This window comes from Rhineura floridana, chromosome 3 (genome assembly GCF_030035675.1).
Source record: "Rhineura floridana isolate rRhiFlo1 chromosome 3, rRhiFlo1.hap2, whole genome shotgun sequence".
Taxonomy (NCBI): Eukaryota; Metazoa; Chordata; class Lepidosauria; order Squamata; family Rhineuridae; genus Rhineura; species Rhineura floridana.
Genome location: NC_084482.1, coordinates 3,280,410 through 3,303,463, shown reverse-complemented (window position 1 = coordinate 3,303,463; position 23,054 = coordinate 3,280,410). Strand labels below are relative to the sequence as shown.

The 23,054-nt window shown below is 42.4% G+C and overlaps 1 protein-coding gene across 2 annotated transcripts in view; it reads left to right on the top strand.

The window, feature by feature from the left end:
• The first annotated feature begins 7,925 nt into the window (after window positions 1–7,925).
• The window catches only part of PALM3 (paralemmin 3), a 56,903-nt gene continuing 41,774 nt past the window's right edge, over window positions 7,926–23,054 (top strand). For both annotated transcript variants that reach the window (XM_061613872.1, XM_061613871.1), the window contains exon 1: window positions 7,926–8,314. In XM_061613872.1, the coding sequence (XP_061469856.1) occupies window positions 8,262–8,314 (53 nt within the window). In that variant the 5' untranslated portion in view covers window positions 7,926–8,261. The remainder of the gene's footprint in view (window positions 8,315–23,054) is intronic.

Here is a 23,054-nt window from a genome sequence, read left to right as displayed (position 1 = left end):
ACACAAGGGCAGTTTAAAATGACCGTGGGTGTGAAGTGTGCTAATGCCTTGAGTTTAATGGGGCGGAAAGGGAATGACCGCCAGAGCTGTAAGAAGACAGCTGTTAAAAGCACACAGCCACAGTATTCATGTAATGCAGTCAGGCTAATGCCTGTGAAAGTGCAACGTAACGGGGTTCGCAAGCCACAGGGAAAGAGAAGTGGCAAACTGGCACCTAGTCCAGAAACACAGCAGTTAATTCTGAGTAGAAGCATTAAAGTTGCAGAAAAACCTTGGGATCAAAGGGAGCAACTGAGCAGGCAGGTGGACACAAAGAATTTGGGGCCTGTCACACACTATTTAGGCACGGATATTGTGCGTGCAGAAGACGGAAGCATAACATTGAGTCAGGAAAGTAAAATAAATCAGATCATAGAAGAATGCAACATGACAGAATGCAATGTTGTGAAGACTCCAATGGTTGTGGCTTTCCAACAGAATGTGCAGGAGACGCCTTGTACAGATCCTGAGAAGTACAGGCGCATAATAGGGAAATTGCAATATTTGGTGAAGGTGTCTCGCCCAGACATATGTAATGCAGTCAGTATTTTAAGCCGGAAGGTAGAGCATCCTTCAGAGGCTGACTGGCAAGGGATTAAAAGGATAGTGCGTTATCTGAAAGGCACGAAGACAAAGGGTCTGGTTTTGTCAGGAGCAAAGACAGGAGGTCTTGAATGTTTTGTGGATGCAGATCATGCAGGGGAGCTGAGCAGTCGTAAGTCAACCTCTGGCATAGTTGTGATGTGGCACGGGTCATGCATTGACTGGAGCAGCAAGAAACAAAATGTGGTTGCAACATCAAGTGCAGAAGCCGAGTATGTGGCCCTGTCACAGGCCTGTAATGAGCTACAATGGTTCGCAATGCTCATGCAGGAGATAGGCATTGATATGCAATTTTCGATTACTGTATATGAAGACAATCAGACCTGCATTAAGATAGCCACATCAGAAGCTCATACCAAGAGAACAAAACATATTAGTGTCAGATACTTTCACGTAAGGGATTGTGTGCAGCAGGGGTTTGTTAACCTAAAATTTTGTGACACCAACAACATGGTGGCTGACATAATGACCAAGCCTTTGTATGAGGAGAAATTTGGCAAACTGGTGACAAGGCTTGGAATGAACCAAAGTTTGAGTGAATAAAGTTTTGAACTGTACTGAACTGAAAATGCAATGTACTGAAATGTATGACTGTATGACTATGTATTATGGAGATGTATTTCATGTGTATTTTGCAGTCTTAATGGAAAAAAGGGAAACTGTTGGGCTGGTGACCAGTAGGCATTACTGTCTCTAGTAGTTTTCCATGAAGCCTGCAAGTGTGAAGACGTAACTGTGGTTAAGGGGGAGTTATGTCTATGCTCTGTCTGGGAACGGACTGCCAAGGTCGTTGCTATGGTAGCCATCTGATAGCGACTGGGAAAGTTCTAACAGAGTCTATGAGTTGTTGTTCTTCTGAATTATGCCTCTGAGCTGAGAGGCTATCTTTTGTGTTTATCTATGGAGAGAGATGTACCAGAAGGGGGGTGACTGAAGAATCTCTACATGTATTTACTCTTAAGCCTCTGGCCTTAATGTCTTGCAATAAAGACTCTTAACATGCTCTGAAGAAGTCTTCTTGCTCAACTTAACTCCAACGTAATGTATGCTGTTTCACACAACAACGCACACATGCCAACAGATATATGAGAACTGGTTATCATTACTCAGAAGTAAAGGTACTCTGCACATGTTCAAAGGTGCTATCATTTACTTCACATGTTCCAGGTCTCAGCCAGAAAGCTGAAAACTAGTTTCAGGACTAAGCTCTGTTGAGACCAGTCAGACCAAACTTTTAAGTCCTAGTGAAAGCAACAGGTAATGGACATCTGAACACAAAGGCATTCCTTTTTAATCATTTACATAAGGTAAAGGTAAATGTAATGACAAAATACTGCCATTAAAGAGGGGAAAGTAATTAAATTAAGAGGAGAAAAACAGAACTAGAGAAACTTTTATCTGGCAGTATGTTGATCCAAAAATACAAAGAAATCAGACTGCATGAAGACTTCAACACAAATTTGATTTACTGTATGTATTTATTAAAATTTCTGTCCCACCCATTCCCTAGGGCTCAGGGCATTTAGGAAGGAAATCTAGGTATTAAGTTGCAGGTTGGAAAGAGGAAAATAGCACAGTCTATGTAAGCCTGGTGGCTTACATACAGTGAACTCAGCTAGACAAAAGAAAAGCTGATGGCAGTGCTAGAGAGTAAAATTCCAGGGTTGGAGCCAGTGTGTTCTAATGGTCAAAGAGCTGTATTTTGATGTGGAAAATCTGGATTTAAACCTCTCTCTGCTGTGGATTAATGCCTGCCTTTGGCAAGCCTATATCCCTCTTTCTTACTTTTTCCATCTGTGAAATGGAAATTAGAGCAATTGTAAAAGCACTTTGCAAATTAAAAGCACTTAGGTAGGGAGCAACATGCATATATGGATGAAGAACATGTCTGTTGTGGCAATGCTGAAATATGGGGATGCCACAAGGACACTGGGATTTAATAAAGAAGGGAAAGCAGCCAATAATAGAAATGTGGCAGGGAGGAAGCTGCAGGAGACCAGAAAGGAGTTACTATATTTGCTTGCCAGCAGGGGCTGCAACAGCACTAATCAGAAATGCTCCTGACAGTTCCTCTACCAGATGCGAGAGTTATTCTGGTCTAGCACTGTTAGCTGCAACACATATGATGAAATACTTTGTTCTGTTCACTTTCATGGGCCAGAGCCTTCAGACCTCGTGGATGGCAACTCTTTGAGATATTTTTGAGAGTAATCATGTGTTGCATTTACATCTCATATTTGCTCTGGAGAGCTCAGAGTTTTTCAGCCTTAGAGCAATTCTGCAAGGTAAAACATAGCAATGTATCGTATACCAGACCATGCTGTTGGTCCCTCTAGATCCTTATTTTGGCTGGCAGCATTCTCCACTGAGTTTTAGGCAGGGGTCCATCCAAGCCCTGTCAGGGGGTGCCAGACACTGAACCTGAGACCTCTCGCATGCAAAAACTTGTGCTGTAGCACGGAGCTGTGTCCCTTCCCCTAAGCCTTAGAGCCTAAGGATAGGTTGGCAGAAAGGGACCAACCAAAGCTGCTTCACGGCCAGCTAGGCTTTGAAGTATGTTTCCCCACATCTAAGCCCAACACTGTGGCCTCTACTACACCACGTGCCAACTAATTTACATGCTGGAGCCCAGCTACCTCTCTAGGTAGATAAAACATTTGTACATAAGCAGTTATAATTTTATTGTAATAATATGAAAAACCCTAATAAACTATACTTTAGGAAACACCATCTCTGTCTAGGCTTACAGATGTTAAATGACGAGATTGTCTTTCTGATACTAATACAGTCCAGTTTTACATCAGGGTGTAGAAGTAAAATGCTGAATGTAAGAAATGAAGCTGCCACTAGCTTCATGCCAACATGGTGCCATCCAGATGTTTTTACAACAACTTTCATCAGCCCCAAACAGCATGCCCATGCTATTTGGGACTGATGGGAATTGTAGTCCAAAACGTCTGGAGGGCGTAATGTTCGTGAAGGCTAAAGGCTCATCTCGAAGGATATTCTGTATGGAAGTGGCGATGTTAGATGTACAGACTCAGTGCATCTAACCTATAGTGTTTCCACACACACCCCTTAAAAAACAACAACTGGGCCTGTGACAGGAGCATACACACAAATGTAGCAGGTGAATATTTTGCTATCACTTTTTATCTCCAGGATATGTTTCCATTTTCCAGACTGCTGTTCATGTTAAAACCTGTTATTTATTTATCTTATTTATTTATTGTATTTGTATACCGCCCCATAGCCGAAGCTCTCTGGGTGGTTTACAGCAACTAAAAACACCAAAAAACAGATATATAAATTTAAAACACATCTTTTAAAAACAATTTCAAACACAATTTAAAAAATTTAAAACAATTTAAAAAACACATGCTAAAATGCCTGGGAGAAGAGGAAAGTCTGTTAAAAAAAGGGGGGGGGAAGTGGCAATTCTGAGCATCTCTACCAATCCCTGTTAGTTGGCCCAATAGGGAACTTACTTATGGAGTCAACAGTGAAAAGGACCGTCCACACAGAGCAATGAATGGGGCACAACATTCAGCCATTTCCTTTGCCCCCAGTTTAGCACTGAAGCACTGATCAAGCAGAATGGGATGTTCCTGTAACAGAGGGCACTTCCAGACTATTGCAATTTTCGGTTGGGATTCAATCATAAACCGGTAAATTCAGGTTGCATAATTAAAGTTGATTAATGCACTTGTACAATAACCCCACTTCCCAAATAAATGAGACTTTTTGCAATGAAGAAAATGCACTGAAAAGTGTGGGGTAAATTTTGCTTGATGCAATATCATATAGCCTCCCCACAATAATTCAGAATGAATGCTCCGTAAACTAATCTCAAAGCAACCAGATTCCCCTAACCTTTAGCTACTATGGATTAAGGCCAGGATACTAAAAACCTATTTATTTACCACATTGGTATCTCACTAAGGAGCTTGGGACATCATATATTACATATGGGAGTTACCCTGTTTTATTCTCACAACTAGGGTGTCCTACTTTACAGAGGACAATCCTCTATGTCTGAAAGGTTGTCCAGCCAACTCTGGTTTAATTATAAAATCCAAAAGTAGGGAAAGCAAGAGGTGAGGGGGGAGGTTGTTTATCAACAGTTAGCACCTGGGCAGCAATTGAGCTTGTGAGCATTTGAGACTGTGAGTCCTGGTCACAGTCTTCCCCACTTTATTCAGATGTATTTCTGTTTAGATTATAGTAATTGTTTCTAAATTTGTGTCTGTATGTTTAAATTAGCAGATTAATTTTATGTAAATATGTATCCGTTGGGGGGATGCATAAGTAGTCACCCCAATAACAGACCTGTAAGGTAGGTTAAGTTACAAGGGTGACTGACCCAAGGCCACCTAGTAAGCATTATGGTTGAGCAGGGATGTTAAACCAGATTTTACCAAGTCCATGTCCAATGTTCAATCCATGTTGGTTTTCTTGCTATACCCTTGCCATCATGAGTGTCTGAAACCAGATCTACACATTCAGCTGAATGAGGTGAGAATAAGGAAGAAGAGCCCTGTACCACTTCAGACGATAAGTAGATGATACAAGTTCTGAATACTTCCCATTTAAGTTTCCTTTGCCTGTATGCTTGTTTTATATTTACTGGAATTTTTTTAAAAAGATGAACGTTAAATGTGGCCTCCCAGTTGTAGTCTGAAGTGGTGCAGTACATTATCACCTCCATTCTGCCATACATTTAGACTAGGAATGAGACTTAAGTCTCCCTCTCCGGACTGTAAGTGACCTGCTTTTGCATATCTAGGATAACAGATCATTTAATAGATAAAGCTTCTGGAGTGAGGCTTCGCTTTACTATACCTCAAAAAAGACAGTGTTATTGTATCAGCATAGGATCCACAACATGATATCTTAGAAGGAAAGAGATGTAGTTACTCTTCCCAGGTTATAGATTGGACAAGAGTCCTATTGTGCCTGATTGGCTCATGGAAATATGAGTGGAGGAATGTAGCTTTGATTAACCTTGGAAAATGGAAATGGACCGCCTTCACGTCGATCCTGACTTATGGCGACCCTATGAATAGGGTTTTCATGGTAAACGGTATTCAGAGGTGGTTTTACCATTGCCTTCCTCTGAGGCTGAGAGGCAGTGACTGGCCCAAAGTCACCCAGTGAGCCTTAGTAAGAGCCTACTTGGGCAGCCCACCCTGTATGTGGCCAGGAAAAAAAAGCTCTGCAATGCCCCCATGGGCCAGATTTGACCCACCATTTCACCCCATTAGGCCCACAAGGTTGCTTTCCCCAAACCATGTCAGATGTGACATCAGATGTGTGGGGCAGGTAGAAACACGGCTGGATCCTGCAGCTGGAAAGCAGGGTTAAATTCTTTACGAATCAGCTGGTTCTGCTTGGTTTGGGTGTGTGAGCAAGTTCCCCACAGGGAACTCGCTGCACACTCAAACACTGCAGAAAACAGAACTGAACTCTCTGCATGTGTGTATCAGCTGATATGCAGGGAGTTCAATCCTGCTTGGTTATATCTCCCCCCACCCCAGCAGGCCAACTTTGACAAGTGGATGGTCCTGTCAAGGTTGGTCTGCGGGGTGGGGTGGGGTGATAAAGATATGGCCTACAGATCTATCTCCATGTTTCACCCACTAATTGCTACAGATCAAACCATTAAGGTACAGTTCCAGAGACTAGTTTAAAAACTGGCAACCCTAAGTTTGCGTCTGCACTGTAGTAGCTTTGCCATACTGGACGTAAATAGACAGTTGAAGAAGGGCAAAGGCAGCCACAGTCCTTCCAGAACAGTCATTTAGTTGTTCTGTTATCCCCACACATTCACACCTGCAGTGACAAACAGGTCTCCAGAGAAAGGGGGTACTACAAGTTTTAGCTAACTCTTCTCTTGCTTCATCTAGACTTTTACAGGCTGATATCCAGTGACTGATCTGAGAGGTTGAGGGCCTAACAAAATGTTACATGTATTTATGTGAACAAAACTCTCAAAACTACTTTTGGGAGGGGCTGGTAATGCTTTGAGGGGAATGACAATAGAGAAGCAGCTGTTGGGGAAAGGGGGAAGCATCACCTGCTCTCCTTGTCTGCTCCCTTCACCAAAGCACCTTTTTGCTTGCTCTTGCCCTCCCCTGCCATCCCAAAACACCACCAGGGTTTTCTTATACATGTTTGCAAGGGTGTGTGTGGAACCAGTTCCAGAGAAGTAACCATGTTAGTCTCTTGAAGTGCCATCTTAAAAGTTTGTTTTAAAAAGTATTGTGGCATAAGCCTTTGTGGGCCAAGACTACTTAATTATATGAATTAAATGATCAATGAATAGGTGGTTATATATGGGTGGTTATATAAGCCATGGCTACAGAATATAATAATAATAATAGTAATAATAGTAATAATAGTAATAATAGTAATAATAGTAATAATAGTAATAATAATAATAATAAGAAGAAGAAGAAGAAGAAGAAGAGCAAAGTGAGGCCAAAGGGCCCAGCAATGTAAGTGATATTGATAGGCATGTTCCAATACTATCCAGAGCACAGATGAATACAAGATCCAACTGTGTAGTACCAATGAGTTGGCCATAGCCCAGACCAGGGGTGGGGAAATCTTTTTCAGCCTGAGAGCCACATTTTTTTAACAGGGAGCCTTCCAGGGGCCACATGCCAATGATAAGTGGGGCCAAAGGCAAAAGTGGTCAAAACAATACATGTGACTCTTACCAGGCACACAAAAGTCAGATGTTTCTATACAAACATGTCATCCTCCATCAAAGCCAGAAAGAGGTGTTATCACAGTTCAAGGACGCATTCCAGCAAGGGAAAGCACTTGAGGAGGGTGCACAGCAGAACCGGTGAGGATTGTGTCCTGCGGAGAGGGCATGGACAGGGAAAGCCCCATGGGCTGGATAGAGAGCCCCGAAGGGCTGGATTTGCCCCCCAGTCCTGAAATTCCCACCCAAGCCCCAGAGGAAAGATGACATGGGGGCTGCTGCTTTGATCCTAAGGATCCAGAGTGACCGTGCTGTAGTGCATCTTATGCAAGGCAGGATAGATGTCACAAGTCCTAATTATCAGGCTACAGGATGGTCTCATAGGGAGGTGTGTGTGTATGTGTTTGCGCATGGGTGTATGTGTGTGCAGATGGGGGTGTGAGTGCGAGGGGGGGGGCAAGTGAGCAAACAAGGCAGCCTAGGAATGCTGGTAAATAATTCAGCTAGACAGCTGATAACGTCTCTGACCCAGGAAGGTGGGGGGGGGGGGAGGTTTTCAAGGGCGCCAGGACCCGGAATTGCTTTTGCCGCCTGTGGGGAAACTCTCTTCCTTTTGCCCAAGTCTGTCTGCCTCTCAGTTTTCCCTGAACTCAAACCGGCCTGACCAGCTCCGGCAAGGCTTTCTGCCCTATCGCCGTCCTCTCTCTCTCTCTCTCTCTCTCTCTCTCACACACACACACACACACAGAAGATCGGAGCCAGGTTGGCCCCTGCCAAGTTGGAGATGCAGAAAGATGCCTGACTTTGCCATTCCGACTATGCAGAGGCGTCCCTTTGAGCTTCTGACCTGAGCGGGACAGAAAACTGCCTGGAACCTCCCTCCCTCCACTCTCATCTGTAACAGCAGATGCTCACACGTGGAAGAGACAGCTCACATTTTGGGTACTGGCTACTGCAAACGTAAGTAAAAGACGCAGAGGTATAAAGGCAGAGTAGCTGTGGTAGGTATTGACCTACAGACTTGGAGAGGGTGGCATAGTGGTGGCAAGAGAAAGAACTTTAGTTAAACCAAAGCAATGTTCATGAAAGCACAATACTAATGCTGGTTTGTTTGTTTTCTGTTGGATTGAAACTGGGCAATGGCAACTCCTCTTCCCTCATTTAAGAGATTAGGAAATTGGTCAAAGTGGTTTCTCATGACTAGCACCAAATTTTGGCAGAAGGAGCTTGTTGTGTAGGGAGGAAAAAAGCTGCACCTGCTGAAACTTTTGACCTCCTCCTATCCATCTGGTCACCCTCCAGCAGGGTGGCCTTCCTTGCTGGCTGGGGCTGATGGGAGGTGTAGTCAAACCATATCTGGGGGAGCACCCTTGCTGGGTGTACAAATATGACAGTACCAGAGCTTGGAAAAGTTACTTTTTTGAACTACAACTCCCATTAGCCCAATCCAGTGGCCATGTTGGCTGGGGCTGATGGGAGTTGTAGTTCAAAAAGTAACTTTTCCAAGCTCTGGATAGTACTCTTCAAGTACTTGAAAGGTTGTCCCACAGAGAAGGGCCAGGATCTCTTCTCAATTGTTCCAGAGTGCAAGACACAGTATAATGGGCTCAACCTACAGGAAGCCAGATTTCCACTGAACATCAGGAAAACTTTCTGTTAGAGCAGTAGGACAATGGAGCCAATTCCCTAGGGAGGTTGGGGGGTCTCCAACACTGGAGGCATTCAAAAGGCAGCTGGACAGCCACCTGTCACGTATGCTTTAAGTTGGATTCCTGCATTGAACAGGGGGGTGGACTTGATGGTCTCATAGGGCACTTCTAACTCTACTATTCCATGATTCCATGAATACTGTTTCATGTAGTACTTATGGTCTGGGTGAAGGAAATAAACAACCCAGGATTGCAATGATGGTCAAAGGGAAGGGTGGCCTCATGCCCCACAAGTTGCCTCAAGATATTGTTTACATTTAAACCTCAGGATCATGTAATGTTTCACCTCTATGGTTTCTTTCCATCATGGGAGTACATTCCAGTTTGTAGCTGCTATGCTGAAATGGAAATTTAAAGGAAACCGCAACAGCCTATAGACCACTGTCCTAGTGTGATTGAGGGAACAGCCAACTCCTGTGCACCCACATCTGTAGGAATTTCCAGGGTGCACATTGCGGATGACCTAACATAGATGAATTTGCCCTTTAAATCTTTTAGTCATCATGTTTATGGACAATTATGTGGGTTAAACAAATGTGTAGTAAAAAAAATGGCTCCCTGTCTTTCCCCAACAACGTTTCAGGAAGTGGAAGAAGGGAATCTAAATAGCACCAAAGTGTGTGTTTGTGTCTGTTTGTTTCAGATTAACACAGTATACAAGTCTGTGATCTTGTGACATTAGCTTTGTTTAATACATGCTCAGCAGCAGGTATAGCATTGGGCTGGCCTTGGGATTATTTGGTTGCATTTGGGAGAGGCAATTAGTGAGATTTTTATTTCAGCCTAATAGGAATGTTGCCTAGCTATGTTAATTTCTTTGTCTGCTCTCTGGGACTTTATCTGGTCTCTGACATTTTTTAGATAGTAACACTTCCTTTACATCATGTGATGTGTGAGACTAGCTCATCTCTGTGGGTTAGAGAGCAAGAGGGGGAGAAACCCATGTCCTTGTTGCTGCTCTGGATGAACTAGCAGAATCCGCTCAGAAGGTAAGGTTACAATTGCATCAGAACAGCAGGAGCTGAGAACCCCTTGCCCACGATGTAGAGTGGTAGGGCCTGCTCCAAAGAGTGGTCTGGTCAGGCATTTGCTTGGGCTGTAAGACCACAAAGGGCCTACCTGTCCAACAAGGCCACCAACCGTTCTTAGCACCCAGAAAGACAAAATGCGATAGTGTTTGGCTTGCGCATCTTGCCTCTTCCAGCTTAAGGGTGCCTTACACAAGAACTAGGGTTGCCATATTCCAGTTCCACAAATCCGGGCAGGCTAATTTGCATATTATGTAAATTATTTGCATATTAATATTTGGATTGTCCAGTTGTTTTGTTTTTGTGCCTAGGAATTACCAGCAAAAACTGGAGAAAGATGTGAGAAATCTTTTTTTTAAAAGCAACATTTTCAGCCTTAAATGCCTAGCCTCTAGTTTCCAACACTATGGAGTATTTATTGATTGATTAAGAGGATTTATATCCTGCCCTTCTGCTGCTAAAAACAGAGCTCAGCACAGCTTACAAATATAATAAAAACAATAAAAATACACAATCAATATAAAAACATAATAAAAACACAAAATAGCAACAAACAAAGTAAGTCAGGGCAGCAGTACGGTTAACCATATACGATATATTTCAAAGATGTGGTGGGTGGAGAAAAACAAGAAGCCAAAATGTTAGGGAAAGGAGTCTTTCACACCACATGCTCAGTTCTAAATACTGTTGCAGCAAGTTTTACAAGTTCCTCCAGTATTCCACTGGTGCAGGCACTCAGACATTCAAAGTATCTGTATGTTTCTTAGGTTTTATAAAAGCAGAGCTTTGCTTAACTCAAAATTTCTTCTCCCTTTGATCAACCACAACACAGGTTCCACCGCCATACTCAAAATGAAACTGGGCCTGGAAGTGCGCAACAACCCCACACATACCTTGCTAATTAGATTACCAATGCCATGATGTCTGTCTTATCGACTACTCTCCTGCTCCCCCCCCCCGCCCCGGGCATCATGAAAGACCCAGTCCTGGGCTCAGAAAGAAAATAAATATCTGGTCCTCTTCAAGTATTGATAAGCCTCTTGTTTTAATTGAAATAATAATTATAAATTCTTGCTCTTATCACTAATAAGAGTTAATTATCTTGCATATGCTGCTGTTGCTTCTATGGCTGTAACGGAGAGAGGTTAAAGATAAGTGAAATGCAAATAGGAAAAAAACACAAAAGGTATCACTTTCCTAAATGTAATACCATACCAACCACAACAAGATTCCTATGAGTAAGGCAGAAAACTCAGCATCCCACAACCAGTCAGGATTCATAACCAAAAACCCAAACTAAAAAAATCCTAGCAGACAGTCAGCCAAGGTCACAGAAATTCCCATGCAGCACAACCTGACCTGGGGACTGCAGTTAATGCAGAATGCTGCAGCACAATTGCTGGCATGAGTGAGATCCTATCAGCACATAATACCTCTGCTCTGAAATCTGCATTGGTTGCTGATTTGCTACCAGGCCAAGTTCAAGCTGTGCTTTCCATGTTATGGGTGCCACATAGTACTAGTTCTGCTCTTGTAAGAAATCAGTCCTGTAATGTGGCAGCGCCTATGCTTTGGAACTCCTTGCCTATTGACATTAGGCAGATGCCTCTTTTCAGCACCTGCTAAAATCAGTTTTCTTGAGGCAAGCCTCTCCAGGCATGTGGAAGCTATTGTGTTTTTAAATCTGTTTTTAACTCATTGTTGGTTTTATTATTTTGAATGTTTTTAAGTATCTGTCCTTAACGCTTTTGCCAATAATTTTATTGTTTTAATTCTTTCTGTAAACCGCTTTGAGATTTTTTACAATAAAGCGGTATATAAATGTTGTAAGTAAAAATACATAAATGTTGGAGTCACTGTTGCCCTTGAGTCTCTTCCCACTTTTAAGAACCAAGGAATCTGCCTTATACTGATTCAGGCCATTTTGTACCATGATTTCTTAAATGCAATACCATACCAACCACAACAAGATTCCTATGAGTAAGGCAGAAAACTAAGCATCTCACAACCAGTCAGGATTCCTAACCAAAAACCAAAAATATGATAAATGAAGCAATATTTATATAAGCATGACTATCAAATATATTTATTATTTACACAAACTGTAAAGATATTTATAGTGCAATCCTAGGTTTATTTATTCAGAAGCAAGTCCCAGTGTATTCAGTGGGGCTTACTCAAACAGGGACAGAAATGCAACTTCAAGTGATAAGCAACTTCATTCACACAACCCAATATTCCAAATCATGTCACTTTACGCTGTTTTGCAACTGTTTATACTTGTTTTTATGGTTATTGGATTTTAAATGGCTTTATTTCTTGTTGTGAGCTGCCTTGGTTTCCAACCCTACCTCACAGGGTTGTTAGAAAGACTTCCCTGAATATGTTCCGCAAGGCCTTAAAGACCTGGCTTTTTCAGCAGGCTTTCGGGACTTCTGGGGAGGCTTAATATTCTTCTGTTTTAAATGCCTCCTATTATGTATTGTTTGCTCTTATAATTTATATTATTCCACTGTATTTTTGTATTGTATTCTGCCATATTTATTGTATGTACGTCGCCTAGAGTGGCCACTGGCCAGATAGGCGACACATAAATTAAATTTATTATTATTATTATTATTATTATTATTATTATTATTATTATTATTATTATTATTATTCATACACGCACACGCACACACTGCAGATGTATAAATACATACAGCCCATATAATAGTTTATTGTCAAACCAGTTGGTCATTGCAGAAAAATCAGTATTAGTTTTAAAAAAATCAGTATTCCTTTCCTACAGAATAAAAACTGTAATACCTAAGTAAGCCCTGCCTACTTGCTTTAAAATAGGACTGGAGAAGGGGGCAGAAAGAGTTAGAACACAAACACAATTCCTTTTTACATTCACTCCAAAGTCCCATTGATTTTCAGCACATTCATAACCATGTCTACTCAAAAGTAAGTCCTATTGAATTCAATGGGATTTACTCTGGGCATATGGGATTAGCATTGCTTTTACAAAACGCAAGTACTGGGAAGGTTTTCAAAACACTGCCCAATATCTGACTCCTGCACACAAGAGGAAAAGAAACTAAAATGTATATACTTACCCAATTTATGAGATTTTCAGATAAACGGGGGGGGGGGACCACCATTTCGTTTTCTAGACACTGCCTCAGGTCAATGAAACTGAAACACAATCGTGGCTTCACTGATCAGCTGCAATCCTGAACAGGCAGGGTTAAAGCTACGAAGTGCTATAGTACTGTATACAGTACTGTTTAAAGAAAGATTTAACAGTCGGGGGGGCAGCTGAAGTTTTAATGTATATCTCGAGAACCGGACCACCTAGAAACTTAATTGTTTTGTTAAATTAAAGCTGAGAATCCGGGCCAGCTAAGGGGCTAGCCGGGCGCCGGGTGGCATACAAAGAATCTGGGTAAAACCCAGCTAACCGGGCAATATGGCAACCCTACCAAGGACCCCCAAAACCTTGAAGCTGGTACAGTATAGGTGTACCAAAAGCTAGGATATGAGAAGTGGCTCACAGCACAGGTCCATTTTTGGTCCATACGTGGAGTTTCCAGGAACTCAAATTAGCCTGGCTTGAGCCTGGGCCTACTTCCTAGAACCTAGTACACTTCAGTTATGTCATCAGGATATGCCCAGAAATTAGGGTTGCTAGGTCTCCAGTTTTCACCCAGAGACTCTGGGTTTTTTTGGGTCCTCTCCAAGTGAGTGACCTTAATCTTCTGACTCTTATATTTCATTAAAAAAAAGTTTCTTGGTGATCTGGTTCAAAAGATATAAACCAAAAGGTCAGCCCCCCCGCCAACTTCTTGTTAGTATTGCCTGCTCTAATTCCTGCCCTTTCAGGTGTTTAGCCAATAAGTGAGGTCAGGGTTGTGATTGACAAGATATGTTGACCCCGCCAGGCAATAGCTAAGCCCTCAGTTTCCTTTTCCTGCTTGTCTCACAGCAGGAGTTTAGTAAATATATAGGTTTCAGCAGCATAAAGAGTACTTTATACAGGATTGTACAGGATTAAGACTTGCTTCTGAGTATACATGCATAGGATTGCACTACAACAGAAGATCACAGAAGGTAGGCATAAAAGTGTACATACAGGATTTTTTAAATTACTTGTGAAAATGGCATATTATACATTTTATTTTTCAAATAATTTTTGAACATAATTTTTTAAAAGTGTACATTTATTATATTTATTTATTTTATTTTATTTATTTATTAAATTTATATACCGCCCGACTAGCAATAGCTCTCTGGGCGGTGAACATAAAATAGTATAAAAATACAATGAATAACAAAATAATATTAAAATACAATCAACAATACAATAAACATTTTTAAAATTAGATCAATGTAACTTAAAATGCTTCAGAGAATAGGAAGGTTTTGACCTGGCGCCGGAAGGAAAGCAGAGTCGGCGCCAGGCGTACTTCCTCAGGGAGACTGTTCCATAGTTCGGGGGCCACCACTGAGAAGGCCCTAGATCTTGTCATCACCCTCCGGGCCTCCCTGTGAGTTGGAACCCGGAGGAGGGCCTTCGTAGCAGAACGTAGTGCACGGGCCGGTTCATATCGGAAGAGGCGTTCCGCAAGGTATCGTGGTCCCGCACCGTATAAGGCTTTATAGGTTAATACCAACACTTTGAATCTAGCCCGGAAACATATTGGCAACCAGTGCATGCTGCAGTGCTATCCTTTTCTAATTAAGGAGTCAAACAAGTTTAAATTTTACTGGACTGTTGAAGAGGGCAGTTTATTTGTCTTATTCATGACCTGTTTTGAAGAACTTCCCAATATGAAACTTTTCTGTGAGTAAAGCTGTAATGCTAATTCTGTGGGAGCTAACTCCGTTGAATTCAGTAGGGCTTACTTTTGAGTAGATATGTTTGGGAATTGGGATTTTGCTGAAAATCAGTGGGACTTTTGAGTGAACACAGAAAAGGATTGTGTTGTAAATCTTTCTCTCCCCATCCAACCCTTTTTAAAGCAGTTTTAGGCAGGGCTTACTTAGGTGTCACTGCTTTTATTTGGCAGGAAACTAATACTTAAAAAAAAATATTCAATGGCCAACTGGTTTTGACAATAAACTGTTATATGGGGTGTATGTATTTTTACATCTCCAGTGTTTGTGTACAGAATATTTCCAACAACCTTGTGAGGTATGGCTGGAAACCATGGCAGCTCATAACAAGAAATAAAGCCATTTAAAATCCAGTAACCATAAAACAAGTATAAAACAATTGCAAAACAGCTTAATATGGCATGAGTCTGAATTTTGGATTGGGTAAGTGAAGTTCCTCATCACTGAATTGCAGTCCTGTGCATGCTTCCTTGTCTGAGTAAAGGCCCATTGAATACTTTGGGATTTGCTTCTGAGTAAACATGCATAGGATTGCACTATAAATATCTTTATAGGTTATGGAAATAATAATCGTCTTTGAAATTCATGCTTGTATAAATATTTCTTCATCCTATGTCTTGATATATATCTGTTTTCACACTATGGTTGTCAATTATTATTTACAAATTATTATTTCCTCTAAATTTTAAGTGTGCCCTTCTTCCTTAGGGTGGTCATGGTCCCCCTGTGGTGTTTTCACCCTGAGGGCAGATTAGTCTGAGAGATCGTGCGTAGCCCATGGTCACCCAGTAAACTTTGTAGCTTATTTCAATTTTAAAATTTAATTAAAATTATGTATAGGTAGGCAATGTTTATGAAGTAATGCAGAACCACATAATACATTTAAAGTACATCCAACTCACATTTAAAGCACATGACTTCCCCCAAAGAATCCTGGGGAGTGTAGTTTCCCCCTCACAGTTATAGTTCCCACCACCCTTAACAAACTACAGTTCCCAGGATTCTGTGGTGGGATTCATGTGCTTCAAATGTATGATAAATGTGCTTTAAATGCACGGTGTGAATCTGCCCTGGTATGCTGTACATTCATTAGTGAATTGAAAAGAACAATTTTAAAAGATACTTTTTTAAACAGGGCTGTAGCTCAGTGGTAGGGCACATGCTTTGCATGCAGAAGTCCAAAATTCAATCTCTGGAAGAGACTGTTGCCTGGAATCCTGGAGAGTCTATGCTAGTCCATGTCATCAGTACTGAGCTGGATGGTACCAAATGGCCTGACTCGGTATAAAAGTGGAAAGAGACTCCAAAATTTATTTATGTATTTTATTTACAACACTTAAATACAGCTTTATTGTAAAAAACATCAAAGCAATTTATAGAAGGAATTAGGACAAAGAAATTATTAGCAAAACAGTTAAAGACATTATTTAAAAACATTCAAAATAATATAACCATCAATGAGTTAAAAACAGATAAAAACATAATGGCTTCTACGTGCCTGGGTAGGCTTGTCTAAACAAAGATGTTTTTAGCAGGTGCGAAAATGAGTACAATGAAAGCGCCTGCCTAATGTAAATAGGCAGAGAGTTCCAAAGCATAGGTACTGCCACACTAAAGGATCAAATTCTTACAAGAGCAGAACATGTACTATTTGGAACCTGTAACATGTAAAGCACACCTTGAACTTGGCCTGGTAGCTAATCAGCAACCAGTGCAGATTTCAGAGTAGAGGTATTATGTGCTGACAGGGTCTCACTCATGTCAGCAATCGTGCCACAGCATTCTGCACTAACTGCAGCCCCTGGGTCAGGTTGTGCTGCATGGGGATTTCTGTGACCTTGGCTACTAGAATTTTTTTTTAGTTTTGGTTAGGAGCCCAGACTGGTTGTAGGATGCTGAGTTTTCTGTCTTACTCATAGGAATCTTGTTGTGCTTGGTATGGTATTGCATTTAGGAAATCATCACTGTCTTTTGTTTTTGTTTTTCTGTTTGCATTTCAGTTACCTCTGACCTTACTCCCTTACAACCATAGAAGCAACAATAGTAGTTCCATGTGGTCAGCTCAACCCCCTTAAACCCACTGATGATGCACCTTGTTATTTGCATGACAGTTTGTTTCCTGTCCAATAGTGGTAAAAGAGAATTTGGGAAGTGTGGCCTCAACTGTTGTTGTTCTCAATCTACTGCTTGTGAAGGTAGACCAAACCATGTGTATTTTCTCTCTGTTAGTTATTACTGACTGGAATTGTGTTGGCTGTCAAAGTGAGTTTATAGCAGCCCACAGGGTAGTCAGGAAAGAGTAGAGAATCTTCTGCAGTAAAGGGTCAAGTCTGTAAAGAAATTTGGAGGTGCCATGTTAAAAGGCAGGCAGGCCATTCCAGGCAGGGGGTTGCCAACCCTGCTTTGATATCAATCGTCCCAGAGTGCAGGACACGGAATAATGGGCTCAAGTTGCAGGAAGCCAGATTTCGACTGGACATCAGGAAAAACTTCCTAACTGTTAGAGCCATGCGACAATGGAATCAATTACCTAGAGAGGTAGCGGGCTCTGGACAGCCATTTGTTGGGAAAGCTTTGATTTGGATTCCTGCATTGAGCAGGGGGTTGGACTTGATGACCTTAGAGGCCCCTTCCAACTCTACTATTCTATGATTCTATGATATGGATATATTTGCAGAGGATCCCTAGTCAAGCCTTACCAACAGCACAATCCTATCAATATCTACTCAGAAATAAGTCCTGTTGAGTTCTATGGGGCTTAGTCCCTTATTTATTTATTTATTTATTTATTACATTTATATACTGCCCCATAGCCGAAGCTCTCTGGGCAGTTTACAGCAATTAAAACAATAAAAACAAACATACAAATTTTAAAACACAAAAAACAATTTAAAACACAATTTAAAAAAAATTAAAAACAATTTTAAAACACATGCTAAAATGCCTGGGAGAAGAGGAAAGTCTTGACCTGGCGCTGAAAAGATAATGTTGGCTCCAGGCATACCTCGTCATGGAGATCATTTCATAATTTGGAGGCCACCACTGAGAAAGCCCTCTCCCTTGTTGCCATTCTATGAGCTTCCCTTGGAGTAGGCACTTGGAGGAGGGCCTTTGATGTTGAGCGTAGTGTACGGGTGCGTTTGTGTCGGGAGAAGCGTTCCATCAGGTATTGTGGTCCCAAGCCGTGTAAGGCTTTATAGGTCAAAACCAGCACTTTGAATCGAGCGCAGAAACATACAGGCAGCCAATGCAAGCGGGCCAGAATCGGTTTTATATGTTCGAACCGTCTGGTCCCTGTTACCAATCTGGCTGCTGCATTTTGCACAAGCTGCAGCTTCGTAAGTGTGTTTAGAATTGCAACCTTCAGGGGCATCCACCTTTACTCCTGAGTGCTCCCATCCAACATCTCCACAATACCAGGCTCCACTTCTTTCCTAGTGGAGAAAACAATTGTTAAAAAAAATGGATGGTGGTGGTGAAGAATGGAGTGGAGGGAAAAAGGAGCCAGAGGGCAAGAACATGGATAAAGAAGGAGGAGGAGGCAGCAGCAGAATGGAGATAAAGAACTGTGGAGGTAAAAGGTGACAACATGTGTGTGTGTGTGTATGTGTGTGTGAATACTGTTTGCACTTGGCACACAGAGTGGCCTCCACCACCCTCTCTGGCTACTGTTTAACTGTTTTGCATCCCAGGGGAAAATGTTTGCTTGAGTGAGTGTCCCTTAGTTGGTGGCAGGGCAGGGTCCGGGAGGTGGTTAAGTGAGAGAGATTATGCTTGCTGGCTGAGGGGGAGGGGGTGGCATTTGGTTTGATGTGCAAAGATCTGAGTAGTGGCCTCTGCCTCCCTCCCCACCTCCCTTACCAGCAGAGAGAACACCATTGTTATCTTATGGACAGGGCTGGTTCTAAAGGGCGGCCAGGTTGGGCACTGGCCCGAGGGCCCTGGAGCTACAGGATCCCCTGGGGGCCCCTGAGGGGCCCTCCGCTCCCCTTCCGTGATCCACACCCCCCCACGCCCCCCACTTACCTGTAAGCCGGCTTTTTAGCATTGCCCTTAATGAAGATGGCGGCCGCAGCTTCCCTAAGGAACTGAAGCCACTGCCGCCATCTTAGTTGATGGCAGAGAGGTGCACACGTAGCATGCACGTGTGCTATCAACAAAGATGGTGGCGGAGGCTTCATTCCCCTTAGCGAAACCGCGGCCGCCATTTTCATTAAGGGCAATGGTAAAGACTAGACAGGTAGGGGGCTGTGGGGGGGCTGCGTGGGGGGGCCACGCGTGCGAGCGTATGCGTGCGAGCGTATGCGTGCGCACACACCCACCCACCCACTGGGGGCCCAGGGCAAGCTGATGCCCAAGGGCCCCCGCATGTCTCGAGCCGGCCCTGCTTATGGATAAAAAGAATTATTCTCCTACCTCTGTATGTGTGTGTTTATATTTAACGTTGTCTTAGGCTACTTTGATGTGCAGGAGCCAAGGCCAGCACCTTGTAGGTGTTTTTTTAAAAAAGTAATTGAAATGTAATTGTAGTGATTTCTTTTGAGAAAATGTAATCAGTTACTTTCAGAGCAATTGTAATAGTAAGTACTACTTTTTGGGCCATATAATTGTAACTGTAATTTATTACTTTTTAAAAGTAATCTTCCAAGTTCTGAGAGCATGCACAGCCCAGCATGCAACCTAAGAACATGACTGGCTAAAGTGTGCAAAAATCCCAGCGTCCAGCTACCAGATGGGTAAATAGTGATAACGGGCTCTCCTGGGATGTAACACTGCACAATGTTCTCACCCCGTGCTGCATCTCATGACCTTCAGTCTGGCCCCTCTCCCTCAATCTCTGACATCCCCCCCTCCAGAATCTATAAACATGGGTGGTACTTCTATAATCTCTGGACTTGTGGCTCCAGGCCTACTGGATCCCAGCCCTGAACATGATCCAACCACTAGTTTTTCTTGTCCCAGTGACCAAGAATTAGCTGAGTTTTTTATTGGAAGGCTCTCAGCAAAGTGCTGGCCTGCAAGACTCCATGAAAAGGAATTAATAAGCAACCATATATTAAATCATCTATTCCCATCTAATTAATCATTTATTTAGCCTTCATAAAGAAAGATGGCCACATATTAGTGTTTTCCAAGGTCTGGTAGTTGAGGCACTGTTCTTTTTCTGAGTTAAAACTGGAAGCCTCTTCACTTTTGCACCAAAAAGACTTATTTATAGAGTCTATCATACATTTAAAGTGCATCCCCCCAAAAAAATCCTGGGAAATGTAGTTTGTTAAGGGTGCTGTGTCAAGGGCAAGCTCTGTCAAGGGTAAAGTACAGTTTCTAGGATTCTTCGGGTGGGGGGAAGCCATATCAGCCACACAAGACCTTCTCTCGGTCCCACCAGTTAAAACAGCGAGACTGGTGCGGACCAGAGAGAGGGCATTTTCGATTGTGGCCCCCACCCTCTGGAATTCCCTTCCGTTCGACCTTCGCCATGCCCCCTCCCTGATAGGTTTCCGCCGGGCCCTGAAGACCTGGTTGTTCAGGCAGGCCTATAGGATCTCTGGGGTGGGTTAGTTTTAATGTGATCATTAATCTGAAGAGCGGGGTTTTAGATGAATTGTGGTCCTCTTGATTTTATTGTATTGTATTGTATGTTGTACGTCGCCTAGAGTGGCCGTTAACTCGGCCAGATAGGCGACTCAAAAATAAAAGTTTATTATTATTATTATTATTATTATTATATGCTTTAAATGTGCTTTAAATGTGCTTTAATTGTACGGTGTATAGGCAGCCTGAATCACTTGCCCTTAGAAGAGCCCACCACTGTGTTTCTGTGTGAGTCAGTGTTGTGAGTGAGACTTCTCTTTGGAGATAGGGAAGCCCAAAGCTGTAATTGGCTTACTCTGTACCTCCACTAGAATGGATTTCTTAGTCTATTTATTTTTGTTGTTTTAATCAGTGTATTTTTTTCCTGAATATTGTACTTTGATGTTTCTTCTTTATAAGCCACGTATAGTATGTTTGATGGGCAGCCATGCAAATTTAACAGCAGCAACAACTGTTGTTGTTGTTAATATTCATGCAGCCTGCACTGGGAATTATTAAGGCTTATTATTGTTTTGCCATAAGTAAAATACTGCTGCTTGCTATTAGGCCTTATCCTGCTTGCAGTTAATAAAAGTGCTCTGCTTGGCTCAGCCCACTCTGCCAACGACCCTTGTGCATCAGGACAGACTGCTACCTGTTATACCTTTCAGATAAATAACCAAATCTTTAGCTGCAGGTTGTTGTTGTTTAATTGTTTAACCAGTATGATCCTGGCTGAATGGGGATTTGAACCCAGCACTATCTACTGTTGTTCTGTCCAAGGTTTTAGGGTTTTTTGGGGGGGGGGGGTTTGTTAATTGCCAAAGGAGATGTCCGTGCATTTGTCCTCAAGAAAGGAAATCATGTTGTTTATGCCCCCACAGAAGGGCCTCCTCAGGACAGGGCTCCAGGGGCAGTGGCAATTTGCATTCTTCTGGGATTGCTGACATAGCAGAGGGTCCACTGAGCACAGCAGTGAGGAGTGAGCTCATGTGGTAGCAGCAGAAACCGCACAGATATCCCAACAGTTTCTGAAACTGTCAAGGCAGAAAAGCACCACTTGATTCTTCTAAGGTCTGGCATTTGTGAGGCATCTGGCCCTAAGGATAGACCAAGACTTTTTGATGCCTGGGACAGAAAACATGGAAGAGCCCCTGTCTTCACAAATTAACACAGAGCACAATCCATTTGAAATGAATGGGAGCTCTACCATCTTCAGCCAAGGGCTCTAAAGCCCCTATCATAGTAGTAGCTGCTTTTGTGGAAATCTCCTTTTGTGGAATAGCTTTATATCTATCTGGCTAGGTGGGAGCTGAAGGAAACAGTTTTTGCAATCAGCAGTCTGAATGTGGGTAAAGAAGAGAAGGGTATGAGCTTGCTAGAAAAAGATTCCTAAGAGGCTTCTGGCTGGCAGAAGGAACTTTTTGATATTGGGAAGCTGGCATGGTCCATGGCTACTCTGGCATGTGGTTGCCACAAGAAACTCTAGCCCTGTGGTGTTGCTTGTAATGCCTGTGAATATCTGTTCACCTGTTCCACCTGTGCAGTTGTGAATAAGCAGTTTATTGCAGAAGGCACCAGTTCCTAGTACACTTTCCTCACAAGGAAATTAACCTGAGATAGTGCAGGTGAAGCATTTTAAATGCTTGAAATGTGCTACATATATACATGCAATGTTGTATTAAGTATTAAAAAGCTGCCCTGGAACTTCCCACTGCTCAGAGAGTAGAGGAGTTTAGTGAGGCTTACAATGAAATTAAGTGTGGGAGAAGAGGATGTGGCAACTTTTACTTATTTGGAAAATGGCAACGGTACCCCATATGGGGACTGTGGTGCCTCTGTGAGAGCTTACTCACAAGTAGGAAATAACATGTGTTATAACATTCCTGGAGGATGTGTTACATACATGTATTATGTCTAGGGTATGCATAAGACATCCCAGAGTGCACATATGGGAGATGTGTGTAATGGGTGTGGCATGCATGTGCCTAGCATTTAGACTCTGGTGCTCCTTTGTTTACTGTGACATTTGCAGATGAAATCACTCTCATCCAATCAGAACTAACTGTTAAGAAAACAAGAACTGTTCCCCAGCTGATCAGACAAAGGGTCTATCTAATATAATATATAGTAACATAGTAGTAGCCAACCACATGCCTCTGTGAGTTCTCAGGTGTGCTCTTATGTATGTAGCCCAAGAGATAAGGAAGGGAGGTTGATGTTATTCCTAGGCAGCACTTCTGTGGAAAATGATGAAGCTGCCCTTTACTTACTTTACTTATGCTAATGGTGGGGAACTCAACTCCCATCAGCCACAGTCAGAATGGCCGATGGTCAGGATAATGGGAATTGTAGTCCTGCAACATCTGGAGGATCACACAGGTTCCCCACCTCTGACTTACATCATGGAGAGTTGGATGAAAAAAGAAAGAATATAGCCTCTGATTTGTCTTGTTTATATGAGTCATTTGAGCAGAGGACGCTGGAATGCTCTGTTTAAATGTGTAC